This window comes from Artemia sp. Qi Xiang Cuo, chromosome 1 (genome assembly GCF_049724085.1).
Source record: "Artemia sp. Qi Xiang Cuo chromosome 1, ASM4972408v1, whole genome shotgun sequence".
In the NCBI taxonomy this organism is placed as follows: Eukaryota; Metazoa; Arthropoda; class Branchiopoda; order Anostraca; family Artemiidae; genus Artemia; species Artemia sp. Qi Xiang Cuo.
The window spans coordinates 52003281-52016645 of NC_142794.1; the positions used below are offsets into that span (position 1 = coordinate 52003281).

Here is a 13365-nt window from a genome sequence, read left to right on the forward strand (position 1 = left end):
TCTACATGTATTATATCTTTGTCATATTGTTTCTTTTTTACTAATTATTGATTAAATGTGCCAAACATTATCAATGTATATTTCAACTTCTTTTCCAACATTAACTGCTCGTCAGATTAAAATTTAAACTAACTATTTGATATGAAAGCCATTATGACCGACTGACGTTATTAATACCCGCGGTATTCCAGAAGTCACTTTACCCAACAAGACCTTAATTTGGTGCCTAGTAAGGTCTGCACATGTCTACACCACAAAATGAGGGTTTTAATCGTCCCAATACAACACATCAGAGTGACGTGAAAATTTAACCTGGATTCGGGCTAGGGTTACCGCCAGGATATAATTCCTATTAAAATTACGTTTTGTGATCTCTAATTTAAGTTTTACGAATGTTTATATTTATTTTTTTATTACGCATGAATTTAAGCAGATTTTAATATTTCAAATTAGATGCGTAGATACACAAAGAGTAAATTAAATTCTTAAGAAGAAGAAATGTTATCCAAGACCAGAGACATGGATATTTTCAAAAATTCTTTAGGCAGCTTAAAAAAAAAAAAAAAAAAAAAAAAAAAAAAAAAAAAAAAAAAAAAAAAGTGACAACAATCCTAGTTCGGCTCTTGACGGAAATAATAAGATGCACTGTTTTCCTTTTCTCAGCAAGTGACTTTTGGGATACTACAAAGAAAAACATCAACACAAAGAAAAAATAAATAAAATAAAAAATAAAGAGAAGTGGAACAAAAGAGGACTAGCATCCTTGGTAGAGAAGTCGACTGGCTATCGTTTCCCTCCAGAATGCTGGATTTCATGTTCTAACATAGCATCTAGCTCATTTGTGAGGCCAGCTAACATTGAACCAATATCACTAAGAACATCGACTGTAGAACTGAGATCCTCACGTGGCACATCAAACCTATTAAAAGACAGATAAATCAAGATGTTTTCAATGTGTACTTAGAAATAACAGTAACTTTTGAGAACAAACAGAACAAAAATCTTCCATACTTCTGACAATTATTGAATTTGAAGAACTGCAACAGAAGAAAATGAAACAGCTGAAACAGCTTTTCAAACTAAAATTTCAGAAATAAAAATGAAAACTTGGTATTTATCATACTATTTTAACGTCAAAAACAAAAAAGGTATGCCAGGAAAATAAGGTAAGACCTTTTTTAAATATTTCTCTATTACGAAGACAATCGGTTAAGAAATTCACCCTAACATGAAGAGAACCAAACAACCTGTCATTGTAGGCGAGGGGGGGGGGTATCTTAAGAATTCCAGAGTTGAATATACTCTCAATGTAGCTGAACTCGGTGCACCTGACAAAGAATCGGAAAAATCTTGCCAAGATATAACCGAAAGTGTTTAATGAACTAAATTAAGAGAGAAATTTTGTTAAAATCAAATCTGTAACGGCATAATGAGTAAAGAGGCTTTTGCTTCATTTACAAAATTCTTAGAAAAAAGAGAAGAAAAATAATTGATCAAAAGTTTTCATTGACAGCCTAAATTCTCAATTTGCATGTTCAAATAGCAGGGATTCCCACAATATAAGCTACCATTTGAATTCAGGGTTTAACAATCGAATTGTTGATTTTATTAGGAAATTATTGTTATGATCTTTTCTTTTTCTTTTATCTTATACAGTAGGAGAAAAAAGGATTCCTTACGAAATATGTCCTACGAGGCCAAAATGTGACTCTTAACGACTCTAAACTAAACTATTACTATATGTCTAAGCACAATGATATTTTTGAAGGGAATTGTTGGGGGTCATCTCATACTCAGAACTTGGAATTATAATTAAATTTATCCATTAAGTTCTTATAACCTCAAAACACCTAGTTTCAAATTATAGCATTCTTACCCAAACATTATCATATTGTATTAGTGAACGTAGTCACTTTTTGACGCTGTCCGCATAGGGAGAAAAGATCCGCGCATATGCTTAATACATTTGTTAATTTATTTGCTAAGAACTTAAAATATTTAAACATGAATGTGATGTTAAATAACGTCTTACTGTGATGACACATTGGGTAGTACTTATAAGCTTTTAAGTTCCATTTTTCTGAAGTACTTAATACTTAACTTACGAATGATCAAGTAAAATCTTAAGTAAACTATGTCGTAAATTACACAATGTCTCAAAGAAGGAATTTCTGAACATCAAGTCGAGAAATTAGAAACAGAAAAATTGAACAGGTGCAGCAGCTTCGAAGTGGACAGGAAATTTAAATCTGAAATAACATGGCATCTGGAAAGTTATTCGCTTATCCTATAAGGAGTGGCTTACACTGTTTAGAGATAAAAGATCGGGATACATTCCTTAACGCTCGATGCAAAAGTGCCCGAGCAAAGTCATAAATATGTATCAGACAACTTTCATGAACATCTAAGGGTAGGTATAGGTACTAGTTACGTCAAACTACCATAGCGTTTTTTGAACAGTATAGATAAGCAGTTTTTAAAGATACACATGGTTACTGCTCTTATACAGGTAATTCAAGATTTGTATTTCTCTGATGATCTTGGAGGTATGCTTGTAATGACAGGTTAAGTTTATGCACGCTACAGAAAAGTAATGCAAAAGTAACATTCGGAGCAAACTATTGCAATGCCAGTCTTGTGGCTGTGAAACTGATCAAATTCTATAAAAAAAAAATAATAAAAAAATTTATACATCAGGATAAACCTAAGTCCTTCCCTCTTCATGGGTATAATAAGAGCATTATGTGTGTTCCTTCTGTATGCCAAAATATAAAAAAACTTTGGTTAAGTCAATGTTTTTGATTTCAAACATTTCTCACTCAGGGTACAGGTAACATCAAGACATATGGACATGGTCCTCAGCCAGTAAAATGCCAGATTATGATCGAAAAAGTGTATAAGAAAACTGTGTGAACAGCTTCATAACCATCCTTGTCTTTGTGACACAAATGGAAACCACTCAGCTTAAAGTTGTAAACAATTGCGGTCCGCTTTCTGAGTTTTGTCATTTAAGGTTTTCGAAGATAAATGATGGGAATAAACTACTATATACAGCCAGCCAGAGTAAAGACTATTCTCCTCATTTTACTGTCTTTGGAAACAAGCTGACATATTTCTTGGAAGTGTTCACCCGCTTAAAAGCAGTTTGCTTTAGGTGGCTGTTTTTAGCAGATAATTGATTTTACATTCCTTCCTGTTCTGCTACTGCTACTACCAGGTGGACACTTCACAGTTTTGAAGACTTTATTTTTATTCGTGGCTGTGGCAAAGAATCAATACAAGGAATCAAGAATCCTTGTTACGAGAAAGAGTCTTAGCAAACTGAGGTTGCAAACCATTGATTCCTCAGAGAATGTTAAAAACAGAGAGGTCCTTAGAAATCCCGATAAAATTGCTCACAAATATTCCATGTGTGCATTACTACCTTATATGTCAACAAAAGACGTCATAAAAATTACAACCGGCAGTGGAAGTGGAAAAATATGAAATTCTGCTCTAATATCGTTGATGACCTGGGTCCAGAATGATTGGCTTGGCTATATTGTACTTGTTTCAGCCAACTCATTTTCTATTATTCATCCAGAGACAGAGAAGGAGGCTTTAATATTTTAATCGTGTCAGGAGGTTTGTTTTTCAAAACGAATGCTTACCACCTGTGGTTAAAAGACGGTTGAAAGTCATCAAATAAATTCCCAGTTAATCAGAAAGAAAGGCCAAATCTGACCATTGTATTTAAAAAAATGTGGCCATTAAGCCAGAATAATGACGATAGCCAAGACTAGTAACCAGGGCCGTCACTTATGGAGGGGGGAGAGGGGAAAGCCCTCACCCAATGTTTTGGTCACTCTGTAAAAAAAAGGTAAAATCGTGGGGCTTTGCGCCAAGATTTTTCTGATACTGCTAAAATTCTTCATTCGGTTCAATAAAAACCACGACAATACTGACATGTCATCTACAGAAATTTTGAACTTGATCGGTGAACACAACAGTTTTACCAACTCCTACCGTGATTTTACAGATGGCGCCACAACTTTCTATTTGGTTAAATAATCAGCATTAACGGTACATATATGGTATATACCAAAATCTCAATCTCGGTTGGTAAATGCAGCGATTTTACCGACTCGTGTAGTGATTTTGCGTATTGTATTCAAAACGGACATTATGCTAATTATTGATAAAAACAGTCGGTAAAAATAACCAGCCAGTCGGTAAAATCTCTTTCTCCCCCTCCCCCAAACATTTTGGCTAGTAACGACACTGCTAGTAACTAAAGGTTAGGTCATTATTTTTTTTTTACCTCTGGTTAAAATGTCCCTTGGCAAGTTTACTTCTGAAAATGAACGGTTAGTGGTTACATTTCTACAAGATCACATCCTGTAAATAGAAATAGATATTGGCTTCTTTTCATTGAACATCTATTTAGGGCGATGGAGATCGCTCTCTGCTTACGCTGAAGGAAATTGAAACATGTTTGAGTTTGGTGTATTTTTTAGGCTGCTCTCCCTAGTCTGTACTGGAACTTTTCTGAATTAAACGCTATAAAAAAAACAACCTGTGACTGGATCTCCATCTTGAAATAACTTTAGCTCTGAATCAAAAGTGAAGTCAGCCAAAAAAAAAAAAAAAAAAAAAAAAAAAAAAAAAAAACTGACGTGGTTCTTGTTTATAAGCGACGAAAAGCGTATTTCATCGATGATAAAAAAAAAGGTACCAAGCTTACTACTGAAAAAGCAACTTATCAGATCACAAGCTATATCCTGGAAGTAATGTATACACTTTAAAACGCTGAATTACCAGCTTTCGAAAGAATGATTTCAGGACTGGGCCCAAATGTAGCTGTTATTTGCAAGAAGACCTTGGAATAAGATGGATGACAAACTAAATGATCTAATGAAAATCCTGGTCTAAATACTCAGCAGCTATGATTATATCTGTCTGACCCCAGACATACGGTCCGCCCTAAAAAAAAAGCTTTCCTGGGGTGATTTCACATGTGCTTAATAAAGATAACTATTAGATTTCTATCGCCTTAGCTGTTCACCGATTCAAAGGGTTACACCGTATGACAAGATAGCAGAGAAGTTTCAGAGCTTCCAAAGAACTAAAAGGTCTGAAGCTCTCAATGAAAATGAAAAGAAGGAACAGCAGGACGAAGAAGAAATTGATGAAGATCTATGTATACTGCTAGATGAAAGATAGAGTTCGCTGAGTCAGCCTAATGAAGCTTATGAAACTGATGTATCCAGTAATAATATTAACACACCCTTATACTTGCAAGGACACTTTTGATATACCGACCAAACGCTAAAATAATTGTTTCGGTTGATTCCAAAGCTGTACTAGCTGATACTGCTTACAAAAGATTGTTGTGTCGATTTTCAAATAGGCGCTCGGGTAAGTGGAATTTTATAAACCAAGGCAAAAACAGGGCTTAGTTGGCTGAAGTTACTGAGAAAAGACTGATTCGACTTGTAGCAACGCGATTGTTCTGACTGTGGTGAATTGCGGCAAGTAGTTTTCAATACTATGGGAAAGCTCAATATAGTATGTGACGTGCTCCAAAAGCTTAGGTTTAAGTGAACAAGATTGAGTTTATATTAGAATGCGTATCTCTTGATGGAAACCTTTGCAATTGCGTTGGATATGCTCAAAGTCAAAGGAAAGAGTTTCTGTGGAAGCCTTAATCCTTCAGTTAAGAATCTTCACAAAACACTGATATAGCTCAAGTCTGTGAATTGTATTGCAGCCTCGATAAACGCACTACCACAGATCTTTCTTGGAGATCTTCCACTTTCCCCAAACCTTCAAAGACCGCTTCTCTACATGCAGCTTATCTATGTTTCAGGATAGAATATTTCCTTACAGTTGGAAGGAACAAGTTGCCAATATTTTATAGAAGAGGGCATAAGGCGGTGTTTCGGTGATTTAATGACGACAAATCCAGTCTCTTCAGGGGACGGATTCTATCAGCTATGAGTTTTCAGAGGACGAAAGTGGTTTGCTGCAGAGGACCTCCACAGGAAACAAACTCAAGATATAAGGTCTGCAGTTCTTGGGTGACAAGCGGCGGAAGTTTGTTGTTCTTATTGGTTACCCTAACATATGTCAGGTTTTCAGACAAATACAATTGTGTTTTTCGTCTTCAGTTCCTATTGAAAGGGGTTTCTGAGAAGGAGGTTCTTTTTTTTATAGACGGTTCGGAAATGTCACTTCTGAGTGCTTCGCAATGCCCAAATCAAACGTCCAATGTAATCATAAAGAAGAAACTTTATTTTGTAGTGATTTCTTCATCCTTCAGTTTTGAAAATTTGACTGTCGGTGACTACACATGAGTGTTAGGTTTTCAAAGAATCGCTTATTATATGGTTGTCTTTATATATAAAATTCAAACTTTACTTATTTATCAACTTTAGAAAGTGCTTAGAAAATTACTTTCAAGTAGTAGTACTTAGGGAAAAGTTATGTACTTAAATTTTAAGTACTCCTTAAGCACATTTTTGTTTCTGTACTCAGTACTCGATATTAAAGTAAAAATTATACAAGTACTTGATACTTAAAACTAAAACTAAAATATGAAGTTCTTCTTAGACACTGGTAGGGGATGAACATGAAAACGTAGTTTTAAATCAATTCTTGAATTTTTGAGGAAGTCCTTCGGGTCTATCTTAAGGGGGGGAGTGCAAGTATGTGCAACAATTTCCGAATAGCTTATCAAATTCGTTCCTAGAAGGAACAAACTCACGCATCACGCATGTTAAAAAAATAAAGACAGAAAGAAAGAAAAAAGACGACATTTTCAGCCAGGCATGAACGAATTTTGTTTTTGACGATTATATTATTACGTCATTAACCCAGGTGATATATGGATTTATGATTAGCTAAGGCTTAAGATTAGATCATGAAGAGCTAAAGTTGCTCATATACCAATAGCAGGCTTATTACAGTAGGGCAACTTGAAACGTTTTAGTCAATGAGACTAAAAATTTCACGGTCCAGTAGCCACATCACTTGGGAGTCTTTAAATCAGCACGAAATAATAATGAGCACGTTTTTATAGGTTCAAATTTTGAAGGGTGTAACGATGATTTGAACCCGAAAAAATCCTCTCGTAAAATTCACTTTATGCAAAAACTAGATTAAAGTCACGTTTTCATTTGCATTTTCCGGCGAACTTTGCAACGTTACGGTGGAATGGTAACCAATCAAGAAAAAACCACCACGGGTAGATTTGGTTCAACCCAAACGTGCAACAATTAGTCACTAATTTGCCATAAATTGTTTATGGTAAGGCCTTAATTCTGTGAACTTAACTTAAGTATTTTAGCTTATAGAAATTTGCGACTGTCTATAAAAGCGCTTGGAGTAGTGACTAAGCTACACACAAATTTACAACACTAAACTCACCGAAATCTAATTTGCGTTTCTAAAACCTGAAATAGAACCAGATGTAGAACAAATTTTTAGAAGACTGTTAATACTTTTTAATTAGGAGAGAGGGTTTAAAACAGGACTAACAACTTGAAAAGCTCCACAAACACAGTCAACACGCTGACTAGGATCGACAGGGAAAGAGCTATACCCCCAAATTGTTTGCAACGGTTCAGTCTTACAGTAATTCTCTTTTAAAGAATATCTAATTATGAAGAGGAATTTACCCTTTAAAACTTCTGAAAATACCATGAGATAGCTTTACCACAAGGAAATTGCGAGGCAGAAACCCAAATAAAGAAATCTCGCATTAGAACGGGGAATAACAAATTTAGTACTCAATAAAACAGCTTTGAAAGCCTCTTAGCATTTAAATTCGGACCAATAGTAATTTCTGACACAAAGGTATTTATAGTAACAATAGAGACAGATAGATAGAGACAAATATTTAAATAAATAGAGAGAGAGAAGACTCACTAGTACTTTCTAATATATCCTACGTTTCATTCTCCAGCAATCACCATTTCCCTCTATGTTATTTTTTTCCGAAGCATCAATGCAATCAAAATCTTTACTCATGTATAATTTACATGGGGAAAGAAAGCAACAGAATAGAGCATCGAAGCATATATTATTTATTAAGGCTAAAAACTTGTGTCAGTTCTCTAACAATATCCCAAAGCTTTTACTTGTTAACATGCAACCAAAAAAGAAAACAAAAATAATAAAAATGATTAGTTTATTCTGTTGCTTCCCTACCTATTCTACAGCTCATACCCATGGACTCTGGCAGATCATAGATGAACAGAAACTAAAAGAGAGAAAGAAAACTGAGCAAAGGTTCAACTTTATTAGTGTGACGATGACGCCAAACGCAGTTATTCAAAAGGAACCCCAACCATAATATCATAAAGTGATATAAAAGTGTATTCTTACTCCCGGATAAAAGGTAGCAATAAGCCTACCTTAAAGGTTAATAGAAGGCTTTTTCCGTCTCTATATAGCAGCAAACTCTAAATAATGAAAGCTACTTTCGGACACATAGTTGAATTTGTTTGCCAAATAATTCCTTAGAAATTCTCATCACAGCATTTCCTGTATTTTTTATATTATAGTTTACCACTTGAAGTTTGTATAGTTTGAAATCAAGCAAATTTTGCTTGATTTGATATTATCGCGTCATGTCAGGGGTTGCGTTCCCTCTCTTTTCCAAAAATTGCACCCAAAATCCTAATAACTTTACCCCTTTTGATTTGCTGAAGCTTTAATGTATAGTATATATATATTACTGTGATAATATTTAAAATGCCTTTTGTGAGCCGTTGGCTATGCAAAAGAACCCGAAACACATGGTATTGGGAAAACGTACCTCCTCGAATTCAAACCTGCCCAAAATATTACTCAGACTCACAAATTAAACACCCTTGAAAAACTTTATCCCAAGTTTATTTTCTATCAGTAAATGATTTGTTTATTATTTGTTTATTTTAGTAAAGGCTGGAATTCTTCTGGGCAGTATCATGAGACACACATTTTTTCTGGTATGTATCCACGACATAGGGAACAATCTCATTACTCCGCTACACCACTTTACTGATTATAGCATACGCCATACGGCTGTCCATAGACATGTTTGACATATGGATGGTGAATTTCAATTCTTGCCCTGACCAATGCCCTGACTTTACCTTAACGGGTGAAGCTATCAAGAAAGTTAACAAAGATCATTTTTTGGAGTTACTTTCTCCTCTGACCTCTCTTGATCAAGTTATATCCTCTTGGGCAAGAAAGCTGGTTTTGATTCCTCGTTTTAGGAGCCATTATTCATTATCCAGCTTCATTATCCTTCTATAAAAGTGATGCGTTAGGCCTATTGCCAAATATGGCGCCTGCTTTTCACAGGGGCTCCTAAACAGGCCGTGAGCCTCAGGGGCAAGTCGTAGAGCCTCAGGGCCAAGTCGTAGACCCTATCAAGTACCAATAAATAGTTCACTTGAAGGATTCGATGTTGCATCAATGACTGTTTTCTGCGAGTAGCCTACATATCCACATCTTTCCTTCGACGAGCTACCCCCTATGTGTACCAACGCTGGCCAAGCCAGTACGGAAAACACACAAAAATACGGTACGGTCAAATTACTGTAACAAGAGACACCCCACAATGAGTACCTGAGAACAGGTTTCTGAGATGTTGCACCTCCATTTGGAATGATTTCCCCAAGGATGTTATCCTTGAAAATTATTCTTTTGATTCCTTTATAAGAAACTTCAATAGACACAGTTTAGGGCTAAAACCTAGGTAAATGGTTGAACAGTGGTACCAGGTCTTAAGTCTTTAGTAGCATGACATAGTGAATCTTGTCATAAGTATATTTTGACAAAACATCAAATTCTGGGGAATTTTTTTGTCGGATATTTTGTCGCACACGGGAACGGTTAGCCATAAAAAATTGTCTCCTATTACAGCATTATTTGGTCAAGGCACGTACGGAAGACCAGGGCAGAGGGTTTTCGGACCGCTCTAGTTCGTTATTTGTCTCAGATTTCAATTTGACCATTTATTTTCTATTCATAGCGACTCCTAAGATAATAAAAACGGAACAAGAAACTAGAATAACATTTTGGCTAATATAGTATTTGTTTAGTGCTATGAGTCATCGCAAAGATGACAATTACGAACATAACTGCACACAAAGAGGGGCAAGGAGCTCCTCTCGAAGATCCTTCACGAATCAAGCTCTTTTTTAAGAATTTAAAAAAATCAAAATATGTGAAAATGCGTAGTTGATATTGAAGCTAAAAAGTTGTTTTTTTTTTGCTGTCAGAAAACCCCTTGATTTTCTTGAAATTATGCCCGTATATAGGGTTGAAATAGTTTGACGAAATTTGAAACACCTGAGCTTTGGAGCAAACATTTTTTTCTTTCTATTAGAAAATTCCTAAAAACATTGTATGGTCAGACGAATAGCTTCTGTATTGACAATCAAGGCCGTACCCAGGATTTTTTTTTTCGGAAGGGGTTTTACTCAAAGATTTTTTTCGGGGGGGGGGAGGTTACACAAGAAAAACATCAATAAAACTGCATTACAAAATTTGTTTATATCCATTTTTGTTACGTTTTCACGAGTTAAAAAAACATTTCGGGAGGGGTTCAAACCCCCCTTCTGGGTACGGCCTTGTTGAGCAAATTAATCCTCTCTTCATTTTTGAATTACAGCTACATGTTCTGTATATTCAACGAATTTCATTTGCGTCTCATCTTTCACTAATTCAATACAATAAAATTCTACATTCATTATTGACTTAACTTTCTAATATGAAAGTTCTAAGTAAAATTTTACTGTTAAGGTTCTACGTAATATTTAATTAATGATAAATATTTAATAACTGAATTGCAATAATAAACTTTGTCAATAGAAAAAACAGTCCCGCTTAAATGCCTTTCTAAGCCTTATTTACATAAACTAAAATAGCCCCACATAATCGTAATAATTACTTAAATCCCATGCTAAAAATACACAAAGTAAAAATTATCAAACCCCGAAGTTTAACTTCGCTCTATGATTAGAATAATATAATTTGCTTCTCAAGTTTAAAAAAAACAACTTATGTTTATATGGAAAGTTATTCGCAATTGTAGGGTTCTAAAAAGTTAAGCAAAAAAAGAACATGCCAACTTTTGGACCATATATGGAACATGGATATTTTAATTTGGATTTTGCATGTACTCAAATAACAGACAATTAGCTAAAAGGCAAAGAAAACCACATGGAAGGATGCATTTGAAGTGAGGTGCATAGATGCCCGCACGAAAATTAATTCTAGGGTCTTTTTCTGAGGCTTATTTAAATCTTATTCTAGTAAAATTTCAGTAATTTGGTCAATCTTAAATAAAAGACAAAATGAATACTATGACCAAATTATGTTTTAGATGTATTGGATTTCTTGAAGGTTAATTAGTTTTTGTTTTTATGATTAGGTTTCGCGTCTGAACTGCAGCAAAGAATCATCCCTTTCTCTCTCCTATTTTTAAAGTTATGTTAATTTAGTTTTTTCGACGTCCTGGTCCATCTCTGCTTCTTGGGTGGGTTATTTATTGTGTTGCATTACTGATTTGCAAAAAGGATTTCAAAAGAATAACAAGTAGCATTCAACATAATTTTGATACCCTTACCTAAACATTTGACAGAGGAACAACGCACTGAAAATAGTAAGTACTAACAAAAGCTGTACATTCCTCAACTACACTCAAACAAAAATAAAAAAATAGATAAATGCAAAATGCCATAGTCTTTCCATATAATGCCACACAGTACCGCCACTTATAGCAAAATTCCGTTACGCTTGATCCCGTCCACAAAACGCTTGGCATGCACGACTTTGTGTATATGATTTCTGACGGTAGGCGAACCTTCCTTTAAAAATACAAACATGTTTACACAGACACGCATGCGCACATGCACACACACACACACTACACATACACATACACACATACACATATATATATATATATATATATATATATATATATATATATATATATATATATATATATATATATATATATATATATATATATATATATATATATATATATATATATATATATATATATATATATATATAAAATTGAAACGAGGTCTCGTTTTTAAACATCTATGAAAACTTCTTATATTGCATTTTAATCAGTATAAATATTTAGGACACGTATGGGAAAACTGTGTTTCCACACACCAAAGTCTTTTTTTTTATCTCTGTATGTGATAATATTTCCAAAATCAAGACAATAAACTTTTCCTTTTTTCGTTCTTTGTTTATTTAAGATCATAACACCGAATATAAACTTGACATTTTAAAGTCTTCTTGGAAAGCAAAGGCTTTTTACATAAGACCAAATTTTGAGTTATTTCAATAAGGGATACATGTGGGGGGGGGGGGAGGTTCTAAATTTTCCTGGATTTCTGGGAACTTCTTATCCAGATTATCAAATATGTTTTTTTTTTATCAACCCCTCCCCTCCCCACTGAAAAAAATATGTAAGTGCCTTATTTCCCTGAGGTAATTTTAGGAATAGAAACCTTATATATATTTTATATATATATATATATATATATATATATATATATATTTATGTATATATATTTTAGAATATATATATATATATATATATATATATATATATATATATATATATATATATATATATATATATATATATATATATATATATATATATATATATATATATATATATATATATATATATATATATATATATATATATATATATATATATATATATATATATATATATATAATATATATATACATATATATATATATATATATATATATATATATATATATATATATATATATATATATATATATATATATATATATATATATATATATATATATATATATAAAAGAAAATGTAGGTTCTTTTTAGGAAAAAAATCTTTATGGAAATACTTGAATTTCCTAAATTAAAATTTTCACCTAATCTCAAACATAAAATAGAGAAAAGAGATGCCTTCTTATTTCTCGTGGTCATTGCCAAAAAATAAGTTGCACTTTTCAACGATCCAAGCCTTAAGTGTTTGCTATCAGATTAAACATATGCATCGCCCTATTCCTCGACACGACTTATTATAAGATGTTCAAATGATAATAATATGACAGATTCCAACATTAGAGCGAAAGAGACCACTGTTCACATAAATGAATAATAAAAAAAGAAACTTAATAAAAACTCATACGCTTGTCTTTTCACACTCATCTTCCTTTATTGTGCTAATTCTTCACTTTTCGAAACTCTCTCTAAGGTGCGTCAGCAAACGTACGTTCTCCGTACTTTTCTAATATCTAATTGGCAATTGTTCTTTCAAATTTCCACCATCCATCCCCTCCCTCTTAACCAATCCCAAC

The 13365-nt window shown here is 33.6% G+C and overlaps 1 protein-coding gene across 3 annotated transcripts in view; it reads right to left on the reverse strand.

Moving 5' to 3' along the window:
• Nucleotides 1-606: 606 nt before the first annotated feature.
• Nucleotides 607-13365, reverse strand: part of ckn (CRK like proto-oncogene, adaptor protein) — a 176256-nt gene continuing 163497 nt past the window's right edge. Inside the window, exons 14-15 of one of the 3 annotated variants that reach the window (XM_089108264.1) lie at nucleotides 8191-8242; nucleotides 785-919 (exon numbers count right to left, since the gene is read on the reverse strand). In XM_089108264.1, the coding sequence (XP_088964390.1) occupies nucleotides 8203-8242 (40 nt within the window). In that variant the 3' untranslated portion in view covers nucleotides 785-919; nucleotides 8191-8202. Of the gene's footprint in view, nucleotides 920-8190; nucleotides 8243-13365 lie in introns of all 3 variants that reach the window. The other 2 variants (XM_089108256.1, XM_089108272.1) reach the window with 2 other exon arrangements.